Source organism: Colobus angolensis, unplaced genomic scaffold (genome assembly GCF_000951035.1).
Source record: "Colobus angolensis palliatus isolate OR3802 unplaced genomic scaffold, Cang.pa_1.0 Scaffold302, whole genome shotgun sequence".
Lineage (NCBI taxonomy): Eukaryota > Metazoa > Chordata > Mammalia > Primates > Cercopithecidae > Colobus > Colobus angolensis.
Window position 1 is genome coordinate 2,897,338 of NW_012116289.1, and position 12,002 is coordinate 2,909,339.

Below are 12,002 nucleotides of genomic sequence, written 5' to 3' on the forward strand. Positions count from 1 at the left end.
GACAGGAAGAATATGTCCTGACATCCTCACTCTCATTTTTTGATTATTCATTTTTAATAAATTTCTAAATCAGCTAAACCAGTCACCCTACGTCTCTTAACACAGTCTGCTCATTTCTTCTCACTGCCTTACTTGGGCTCTGCTCACTCATCCATGCCCTCAGCCTTTGTTTTCTCCACTAATTGCCCAAAACAGTGCCTCTCTGGTTGACAATGCTCTGGCAACGTTGGCAGCTTTGAACCCACTGAGCATTTTCTCATAAGAACAATGTTTCAAGTAGTAGTTAGGTTAGGCCACAGAGTGTAATCTACCCAAATGTAGTGAAAACACTAGTTGTCTGCAATAAAAGAAGATTCAACCCGATGAAAGTAAAAATGTTTTTGATAATGCAACATATTTTCCAGAGATGAGCTTCTGTGCCTTTATTTTTTAAAGAGTTCTTGGAGAAGATGTGTCTTTCCTGTGGTGGCCTTAGTAGATGGGAGATGAACTAATTTTTGCTAAATGCCTGCTCCGTGCCAGGCATCATGTGCATTTTACGTGTTGTATCACATAAGTCTCACAACACTTTTGCCAGATGTGCAGATAGCCTTTGCTGTATTACAAACCACCCCACACTTACACGACCATCATTTATGAGCCCAAGATTCTGTGAGGTGGGCGCAGTTGGATAATTCTTCAGCTGGTCTCCTGGCGCTCACTCCTGCAGCAGCGCTCAGCTGGTAGATGATGAAATGGCGGGGGCAGGGTGATCTGGAATGATCTGGGTGATCTCTTGGCTGAAGCACCTCGGTTTTCCGTCATGGGGCCTTTCCAGCAGGTTGGCTCAGGCTCACGGCTGCAGTGTCAAAGAGGGCAAAAGTGGAGGTTGAAAAGCTTTTGGAGGACTCAGTTCCAATCTGACACACTGTCCCTTCCTTCACATACTGGTCAAAGCAAGTCACGAGGCCAGATTCAAAGGGCTGGGATATAGACACCATCACTTTACGGGAGGAAGTGCAAAAACAACGGGCGTTGTTATTCCATTCCGTGGGTGCCAAAATCCTGCCAAATGCACCAATTCATAAGTAATAGAAGCAGTATTTGAGCCCAGATCTCTCTAAACCCCCAGTTCTTCTACTCTGTACTATGCCAGAGCACCTTAGGTAGCCTTCCTTTTCCTCCTTTCCATTCTCTTTCTTTCTCCTCCTTTGCCTCTCTCTATCCATGTCCAGACTCTAAGAGGAGGAAGCAGAAGAAAGAAAGGGTAGGATGCAGTGAGATTCACACCAGAGTTACGTGCCACGCTCTCTGAGTAACTAGCATCTTAGGGAAACAAGGCCAGCAGTAAGACACATTTTAGGTGAATATTTTTACACCTTTCTTTCTTGTTTTCTTCTCACCAAATATTGTGTGCAAATCCCAATTTCCCCTGTTACTAGCTGTATACTTGGCAAGGTACTTACCCACTCAGTCTCCATGTGCTCATCTGTAAAATGAGAGTAATAATTCCTACATCTATGAGTTGTGAAGTTCGAATGAGATAATAATATATGCAAAAAACATTTTGAAAACCGTAGGGCACACACTAGCAATGCGATGAATTATTCATGCTTCTACTCGGGGTCAAAAAGGAAGTATAGTCACGCTGACTGTGGCTCTGAAAACTGCCAGGTGCTTTTAAGGCTTTTCAGCGAAGTGTGGGTTTCAGACAAATGGGAAATCTAATAGACCGCTCTCTGCAGTTGGCTTCATTTCCAGCCAGCACAGATATGATTATAATTAGAGTTTCAAGAGTCTGTTTCACATCAAAAGGATTCCTTGGCCCAGTCTGCAGTCTACCTGAGGTATGTGGCCAGACGTGATCCCTGTGGCAGGTGTTTTTATTCGGGCCCACTTGCTTCTTTTCCTGTGCTACCAGGACTGTCTGTTTCTATTATACTCATTATTTTCAGATACCAGGTGAGAAGAGACTTTCCATATGTGAGATTTCAGATGGTGACCACCGAGCAAAATGCATAGCTCTCGCCCCCTCTCCTCACTTCCTAAATGAACAGCAACTCAGACAAATTCACTTTAACAGAGCCAGGCCTTTTATTAGAAGCCAGAGAATAGTCTGTAATGGTAGGAATTACTCTGCCCATGCATTTCTCCCAGGAAAAACATTCGTTAGCCTGTCAAGGAAGTGAAACCTCTTATTAGAAACTGTAGAAAAGTCAATTTCTCCATTTTTGCTGCTAAAGGATTCAGAACACATCTCACTGCACACCTGAAATTAACAATTCAACTGGAAGGAGAGGTGAGCCCACTGGAGACAGGTGGAGATGGCTGAGTGAGCAGGACTCCAGATCAGAGCTCAGCCCAACCTGGGTGTTCATGATTTCAAACCCTATTATGGCCTTTTCTGCAGGGTACTTTTGATCATCATAACTCTTCACTGGGCAAAGTGATGATAGCGGTAAGACTCACCCAGTGTTCAGAGACAGATTTTTTTTTTTTTGCTTCTTTTTATCTAGCTAATGATTTTCCAATTTTAGCCAGCAGTTCTAAGAAGCCACAACTGTCATAAGAGTCCTTGATGGGATTTCTCTGAGTAAAATTCAGAAAAAAAGTCCACATGTGTAAGTACAAAGAAGCAGGTTGCTTTCAAGCTGCCCCATTCGCCTTGAATTTATCCTTCTAAGCCATGGATTAAAACAAATGCTAATGATGGAGTTGAATTTTCAGGGAGAGGAAACAGCATCCAAGGTTTATGATCACTGGGGTCATAGGAATGGAGACTCCTCAAGGACAGACTCCAAGGAAAGGTCACCGTATGCCCTACGGTCACCCACGATTCCTGCTGCACCAAACTATTGTTGGTTTTCCATTCTTGCATCTCATCAAGTCTATTATGCCATTGATTGCAAGAATATTATCTTAGGTATTAATGAGAAAGAAAAGTCGCTGCTAATTAAAGTGAGAAATAGATGGAGAAATATACCAGGATGTTTCAGGCCACCAAGTCTTGTTTCTCTCTTGGGAGTGCCTCTTCTGTCACCTGCTCTCCTCCTATCTGTTACGGTCGCTCCAAAATCACCTCTCCCCTAGCTTTTCACCGGTACTTACTATCCAGTTCATGTGATTTTTGGAAGTTCATTGTGAGCTTCCTGTGAACAAAGATCATATTTTATTCATCTGAGGCCCATCAAAGCCATGAGAGGACACAGTGCGCCAGCACTTCTGCCCCTTCAACCACTGGAGGATGCAGCAGGAGGTGCCATCTATGAAGGAGAGAGCAAGCCCTCACCAGACACCAAATCAGCTGGTGCCTTGATTTTAAATTTCCCAGCCTCCAAAACTGTGAGAAATGAATTTCTATTATTAGAAATTACACAGTCTCAGGTATTTTGTTATAGCTGCGTGAACAAATTAGCATACAACCCAGTCTCCATCATATTCTTCCTTGATTGTGAGCAGCAGCACATCATGACCGCATGCTACAGAAGCTGCTGTTTGGCTCTAGAGAGGGCACTGGTTGTTTCATGCCAGAATGAGGAGTGGAGCCATGTCCACAAGTGGAGACTGGAACACAGAGGAAGTAACTTGAGTGAGATGACTGAGCTGGGAAGCAACTGAAGGTGCATCCATTAGCCCTTTGCTAGGGAGCCCCCAGCAACCAACCACTGTAATGCAACTCATGTGGCTCTTCACTTGAGGCCAGGAGTTTGAGACCAGCCTGGCCAACACAGCAAGACCTCATCTCATATATATCTATATACACATACATATGTGTGTGTGTGTGTGTATTATATTGTATTACATATATAATATATATTATATTATATTACATATATATAACATATATATATAACTTAAAGTCTCTTGTCTTTATTCTCCGACGCAGGCACAGTGCCAGGAACTTAGAGTTAGAGATGATAAGACCCCATTCCTGCCCTCGAGGAACATATGGTCTAACTTTAAACTCTTAGAAATAAAGTTTCAGAAAGTTAGGTACCTTGTTCAAAGTCACACCATTTGTAAGTGGCTCAAGTTTATGTCAAATCCTCTCTCTTTTCAACTGCACCATACTTCATCCTCTTATCACATAGCAATGTAATTACTTATCATTAATTTTTAGTTGTAGTTGTTAAAATTTATTTTGCTTCACCTTTCACCCATCTTAATAGGTGATTATCAGAGACAATAACCAGGGTGTAAAAGTACATTATTAATGCCAAAAATATTTACTTGTATTAAATGCATTGGATATATTCATAATAAAAGTGAAATTGGTTATCTCTGGGTGGGTCGAGTGATGTTTATTATTTTTGAGACGGAGTCTTGCTCTGTCGCCCGGGCTGGAGTGCAGTGGCCGGATCTCAGCTCACTGCAAGCTCCGCCTCCCGGGTTTACGCCATTCTCCTGCCTCAGCCTCCCGAGTAGCTGGGACTACAGGCGCCCGCCACCTCGCCCGGCTAGTTTTTTGTATTTTTTAGTAGAGACGGGGTTTCACAGTGTTAGCCAGGATGGTCTCGATCTCCTGACCTCGTGATCCGCCCGTCTCGGCCTCCCAAAGTGCTGGGATTACAGGCTTGAGCCACCGCGCCCGGCCTATTATCTTTTCTTATACTGTTCTGTATTTTGTAAAATTTAAAAAATAAGTTTGCATTGTGTTTGTATTTTTGGAAAAGTTATTTTTTAAATAAAACAAATATATATGAAAGCACAAGACCATAAAGTGCTGATAAGCGTCAGCTACTAAATTAATTGCAATTAAGGAAATCCTCAAGTGCCATGCATTAGGTTAGAAACACAGCCAATCAACCTTGATAGCTAATGGTGATCAATGCATCCTCAAGTAGGTACTCTCAGAGCCCAGGAAGACCGTGGCAATCCAGATTTCACTGTTGCAGATGTGGTGAACCTTTCTCTCTGTCCAGAGACAGGGGACAGAACATCGAGGCCAAAACACCATCAGATATTGCAGCATCTAGAAAGTAGAAGTCTCTCATTTCTTCATCAGCAATCTCTCATTTTATAGAAGATTTTACTTCTTTATGTATAGAAATGCCCAATTTTGTTGTTCATATCCATTATCAGCCACCCTCCCTCAAGGAATCCTGCTGGAAATTTGGTTTAAATGATACCATGTGTGTAAATGTGGGTCTCTAGCTCCTTGCGCAGATGGACAATCATGAGCCTACTGCTGGCCCAGGCTCCCTGGAACATCTTTTGTAGGACATAAACCTTCCTTTGCCTCCTTAGAAATGAACCTCTGCCAGCAAGTGTCCATTCTTCTTACTGCAATGGGATCTAACAATTTCTTCTCACATACTGACCGATCTTTGACCAACCACTTGTTTATAAGGAAAAAAAAGAGTCCCTTTTCTCTGGAAAAAAATGTTTGGCTTTCCCTTGCTGCTCAGAAAATTAAGGCAAGTGATAGAATCTTCTAGGAATGTCAGCCTAGGAACTCTAGGCATTCACACTTACCACATATCAAAGTAACAGAAGGAATGTATTCCTAACTTAATACAATTGTCCACCTAGACACTTACCATGTTCATGCACGCTTTCAAGTAGTATGCTTTGTAGCTGTGAGGTAAAATGATATTTTACAATGTGTTATGATTTCAAAGACACACTCAGTCTCACTTTTATCTCATTTAACCATCACAGCAGCCCTATGGGAAACATATTACCTGCTTTGCAAGGAGGAAACCAGGTTCAGAAAGGCCACATGGTGAGTTCAAGATTACTAAGTCAGGACTCAATCCCAGATCTTTCGACTTCAAATGCTAGGCAATTTCCATCGCTTTTCCAAAATTAAAAATTGTATCCTGGATTCTCCTCCTACCAAGTGAATGTGTAGGATGGGAATGATCCTATTCTGCAGCCATCTACTGCAGAAAGGAGAGAAAGTAGGGGAAGAGAGAAGCTAATATCTGTTGAACTTTTGCTCCATGTGGGCTGTTTTCCTTGCACTAGCTCATGTAAACATCATCACTTTCTCTGTTTTGGAAAGGTTGGCCTTCTTAAGGACACACACACACACACACACACACACCCCCTTTCTTTCTCCTGTCTCTCCAGTTCAGTTTTCTGTAGGACACTAATGACATGCTCTTGTCCTCCCTGGCAGGGTGTGTGCTAGTGGTGTCTGTGATTGAACAGCTCGCTCAAGTTCACAACTCGACAGTCCAGGCCTCGATGGAGAGACTTTGCAGCTACCTGCCTGGTAAATATGGGACGGGCCATGCTGCTGGGGGTCTGCTTGTCCTCTCACTCCTGAGCCATCATGACTGCCTTTACTTCCTGCCCATGCTGACAGAGAAGAATCTGATTATGCTATTTCTGTAGGTTGATATTCTTATGGGGCTCATAGAAATAAAAAAAAAACAAAAAAAAATGATCTAGACAACTTCTCCCTGACATTCATTTTGCATCATGGCACAATGAAATTGCTGTGGACCCTTAGGGAATAAACTGTTGAACGGCCACCACATTACTAATAATTTGCTTACCTACTGATCATTGCCTTAAGTACTAAGAAGTCAAAATAATGAATAAAGAATTTTATGTTACCTTGACCAACATTTACATTCCAAGATGTACACCTAGCCCCTACCAACACAGAGCTTTGGGTTGGGAGAACAACTGATCTCAAAATTTCACGTGGGAAAATAATCTAGAATATTTCATTAATTTAAACTGGATCTCAATAAAGTACCTTATACACCCACCAAAGGAAGAAACTGATTGAGTTCAAGCAAGTTGCGTATTTGTTTTTCAATATTAGTAGAAATAAAATATTAATCATATTTCCATTATAGAATACTGTTACTCAAACAGTCATCATGAATAAACTTTTTTGAGAGTCAAATTTTTATTCACTTAATGGGAACAAATTCATCTAGGGTGCCTACATTATTTTTTCTGATAAGTCAGGGAGCTGGAATAATGGCAATTGTATCTTTGATTGACACAGTACGCTGTGCCAATAGCATCAAAGTCTTTTCAGAGAAGTTATTGCCTTTAGTCATAATATGCATTCACAGGCTAAAATGTTTAGAATTCAAAAACAAAGACTGGGAGAGGGTAATACACAAACACATGTGTTTAGAATGTCCCAAATGGACCGTTAATATTTTAACATATTCACATCATAATTACATCTTTCTTTTGTGAAGTTAAAACATGGCACCTATACTTGGAACACTTCAGCTTTCCCTTCCTCCAGTTCCATTCTCCCCTGCCCCACCACCCTAGCAGGAACCTCTTCACGTGAACTTAATGGGTATTGTTCTTGTCAGATTTTATATTTACACATTCACTTGTATGCGTTCATGAGTAATGTGTAATATTGTTCTGCCAGTAATTTTTTTTGGTTTTTCTTTGTAAAAACAAGACAAAAGTAGAAAACCATGCGAAGCAAATGTATAGCTTCATCAGTTACTGAAAGATGAACGCCCTTGTAAACATAGTCTGGGTCAAGAAAGAACAGATCAATGGCCTCCTCTGAAGTCCCATTCACATGCCCTATCCCATCCTCCCCCTGCAAAAAGCTCAGTGAGCTGATTTTTAAGGTAAAATTATTTTATTGCATTTCTTTATAGCTTTATCACTCAGTGGGCATCCCTAGATACTGTAACCTTGCCCAGTATTTAAAATTTTGATGTGTCTTTTGAATTTATTTTAATCTGTAAGTTTCCTTTCCGCCTCTTCCTTTTTCTTATCACTTAGCTGTGGAATTTGACCTGTGGAGTTTCCCACAGTCTGGATGGTGTTGATTGCATTCCTGTAGTATAATTAAGTATGTTTCTCTGTGCTCTGTATTTCCTGAAAATCAGCAGCTTGATCAGAGGTTTGATCCTATTCCAATCTGATTCCTTTGACAAGCCTACAAATGATATTGTTTTCTTTGATCAGGAGGCCACCATAGGTGCTTTTATCTTTTATGTGTTTTTTTTCTTCTCCTTCTTTTTTTTTTTAGACAAGGTCTCAGTCTGTCACCCAGGCTGGAGTGCTCACTGCAGCATTGACCTCCTGGGTTCATGAGATCCTCCTGCTTCAGCTTCCCAAGGATCTGAGACTACAGGCATACACCATCACACCAGCTAATCTGAAATTGTTTTGGAGAGACAGGGTCTCTCTCTGTGTTGCCCAAGCTGGTCACTAACTCCTGGCCTCAAGTAATCTGTCCACCTTGGCCTCCCAAAGCACTGAGATGACAGGTCCGTTGTGAGCCACTGTGCCAGGACTCTCTTTTGGTGATGGTCGCAGCTGTCGATGTTCAATGATGAGATCTATTAATTTGTTGGGATTTTAAAACTGTGATATTCAAATCTATTATTTATTTCTTATTTATTAATTGACATATATTGGACACTTTCTCACATCATATTTTAGAGACATTTTTCCCACAGTACTTAGTGGAAAGGCATCTAGGAAAGGCAGGATAAATATTTGATTCTTTTCTTGCATCAGTTTTCAAGGTAATGCATTGGTTTTCTGTTATCATCTCACAGCAAGCAATTAGTTTTTCCTTAAAATATCATGATAAACTTATGAACTTAAACATACTGATGGGTTTCAGTCAAGTGCAATTATTATCCTTGTGAAGCTCAGATGATCCCATTGAGCTTTGACCAGTGGCACCTCCTTCAAGCTGACTCAAGTCCTTTGCACATGAGCCTCAGTCACCTTCAATAGTTTCCTCACTAACTGGTATGACAAAGTGTTCCAACTTGAAATCAGTCATGTCTCTTAAAAGCCCTGGTTTCTTTTAGTGAGAAATAATGACCATAAACCAGATGCTTAGGAATGTTCACTATTGTTACTGAATTGGCCACTCTTTTTTTTTTTTTTTTCGAGACAGTCTTGCTCTGTTGCCCAGGCTGGAGTGCAGTGTGACTCGATCTTGGCTCACTGCAACCTCTGCCACCCTTGTTCAAGCGATTCTACTGTCTCAGCCTCCCGGGTAGCTGGGATTACAGGCGCCTGCCACCACACCTGGCTAATTTGAGTTGACCATTCTTTCTAGCCCTCTTCAGTGGACAGAAATAGGAAATCTATGTATATACATTTACACATGTCAACTTTAAGATAAAATATCTGAATTCATACTGACACTTCAAATTCAAGTTCAGAACCACAAAATTTTTTTCTTAAAGTCTTCTGTATTGTATCTATATCTCCTTTCCACACAAAGTCTCAATTGTAAAGCACAAAGGGATTGATAGAATTTAAATCTCCAATCGTTACTCATTTACCTATCCTTCCTTGCACATAAAACAGTCTCAGAATATCAATTCTAATGCTACCATCATTAATATATTTTCTAATTCTTATGAGCAATTAAAATTGTTTTTTTGCATCTGCCTTTCCCACTTCTCTACCCTTTTTAATCAATGTCCTACATTATCTGAGCATATAGCCACTGCATATAATACCCGTTCCCTTTTCACCCTCATTTAGTCTTAGCTGCATCAGCACCTAATGATTAATGCTCACCACCAGCCCTTATATGAGTTGTCTCTCTAGTTGAATTGTTGTCTAAAGTTCATTCCTCCAGAGAGGCTCATAGCAACAAGTATTACTTGCATTCTTGCATGTTGATAACAGGCTGTTTGTGCCCTTTGTACATGAAAGTCAAGGCTTTTCTGTATATAAAACTCCTTGGCACATAATGTCTTTCCCTGAGCATCTTAAATATAGTATTCAAAAGCCTATTGATGATCTAATTTACCTTGTCCTTCCAAGTTATTTGCTGTTTATACTTTGAAGTGCAGAGGATTTTTTTTCTATAAAATTCAGTCATCTAACTAGAAGATAACTTGGTGCCAGCCGCTGTGTATTGATGTTGTCAGCCATGCAGTGCGCTCTCTTGATGTGATTTCAAATATACATTTTCTGATTTTAGGAATGTTTTAGTGTTTGTTCGGTTTCCTTGATTTTGTTTCTTTCCTCTGGGATCTTTTTTTTTTTTGAGACGGAGTCTCACTCTGTCGCCTGGGCTGGAGTGCAGTGGCCAGATCTCAGCTCACTGCAAGCTCCGCCTCCCAGGTTTACGTCATTCTCCTGCCTCAGCCTCCTGAGTAGCTGGGACTACAGGCGCCCGCCACCTCGCTTGGCTAGCTTTTTGTATTTTTTAGTAGAGACGGGGTTTCACTGTGTTAGCCAGGATGGTCTCGATCTCCTGACCTCGTGATCCACCCGTCTCGGCCTCCCAAAGTGCTGGGATTACAGGCTTGAGCCACCGCGCCCGGCCTCCTCTGGGATTTCTATCATCCACATTTTGAATCTTCTTTGCCTGTCTTTGCTATTTTGCCTATCTCTTGAATGTGTTTTAATCTCTTTATTTATTTTTTATCTTAAAATTGTTCCTCGTCTCCACCTTCTATTTCACTCAAGACCTCCTCTGCTGTTTTCACTTGTTCTTGTATTCATTCTAGTCGAGATTTCACTTCTTTATTCTTTATTTCATGTTTTATTTTTTCCTGAGTTCTTTTATTCCATATCTGAGTTTTTCTAATTCTTATTCTTGTTATTTTTTCATGTCTTATATCATTTTATTAATGCCTCTTAGCTCATTTTAAAATAATATGTTTAGAAATAATATGTTATGTTTTAATCCTTTTTTGGCATGACTTTCTGGCATGCTTTTACTATCTGCAGGGATGTTATTCTGTTCCTTAATCTTTTTCTTCTTATAATAACTTTGTATGGGAGTTGACCTAGATCCATTTCTGTTGCTCATTTTTATGTGAAATTAGTTTTCAAAAACCCTTAGAAAGAGACGTGGTTCAGGGTAGTTTTTCTAAATGCACAGAGCTCCTTCTTCTGTTGTTTTGGGGTAGTGTTAAAAAAAAATTGTGGCAGCTTGCTTTCTGAGATTTTCTGACTCTTTCCCTATTCACTTTCATCTGGACTTTTTCTATAACCAGCAGTTTCTCCTCGGTGTGTGCCTTGCCCTGGAAGGGAGCTCCAGTGGGCCCCTTGTGGGTGCCAGATGACTCTAGTCCCTAATTCTCTCTAGTCTTGAACTCCTTGCATTCACCAACTATTAATTGCACAAAACCCCTCCCTGTCCAGCGGTTGTTCTCTAATTGGCCCGCCATGCTTTCCACCCAACACCTGTCAGCTATCTAGGGATTCTCCTGTTCTCAGTTTTATCTGTCATCCATTGCTTCCCTCTACTTTCTCCCTTACAGAAGTTGATGGCCCATAGGTCTTGTGGTTGTAAAATGGTTTATTCTCACCTAAGTGCACACTGGGCTTCATGGATATACCTAGCTTTGTGGTAACTGCTTTCTGGGGGGTTTTTTGGTCTTGCTATTCAGATACTTTTTTTTTTTTTTTTTGGAGACAGAGTCTTGCTCTGTCACCTAGGCTGAGGTGCGGTGGTGCAATCTCGGCTCACTGCAACCTCTGCCTCTCGGATTCAAGTGATTCTCCTGCCTCAGCCTCCCGAGTAGCTGGGATTATAGACACCCATCACGACATCTGGCTAATTTTTGCATTTTTAGTAGACACGGGGCTTTGCCATGTTGGTCAGTCTGATCTTGAACTCCTGACCTCAGGTAATTCGCCCCCCTTGGCCTCCCAGAGTGCTGGGATTGCACTCCTTTTTTTTGTAGAGATTCAAAGAGATTTTAAAATTCTGCCTCCTCCACCACCATCTTTCCATACTCCTCCCATGCGAAGGCTTTAATTTGATGTCAGTGGTCTACTGTATGCATTGCTCAGCAAATTTTCTTTTTTCACACAACATGATTTTAAGATCTATACATGTTAAGGCATATAGGCCTAGGTCAAGCCTCTTAATTACTCTATATTTCTTTACCATATAAGTTCTGTATTTTATTTCTTTATTCCTGTAGAGCATTCACAATTTGTTATAAGCTTTACTTTGTATTTTCACATCTCTGAGTTACAGAAGAAGAAGAAAAATATTATTACCATTTTACAGAAGGAAAACAGTGAAGAGCAGTCACAGTTATCATTGAGCCTTGTTTTAACTGGTTGCCTTTCTGTGTGAT

At 40.9% G+C, this 12,002-nt stretch overlaps 1 protein-coding gene across 3 annotated transcripts in view; it reads left to right on the plus strand.

Annotated features, from left to right (window-relative positions):
- Nucleotides 1-12,002, plus strand: part of AOAH (acyloxyacyl hydrolase (neutrophil)) — a 214,565-nt gene that overhangs the window by 24,796 nt on the left and 177,767 nt on the right. For 2 of the 3 annotated variants that reach the window (XM_011950150.1, XM_011950151.1), the window contains exon 2: nt 6,104-6,199. The exons of the other annotated variant lie outside the window; for it this stretch is intronic. In XM_011950150.1, coding sequence (XP_011805540.1) covers nt 6,104-6,199 — 96 coding nt within the window. The remainder of the gene's footprint in view (nt 1-6,103; nt 6,200-12,002) is intronic. 3 annotated transcript variants of the gene reach the window in all.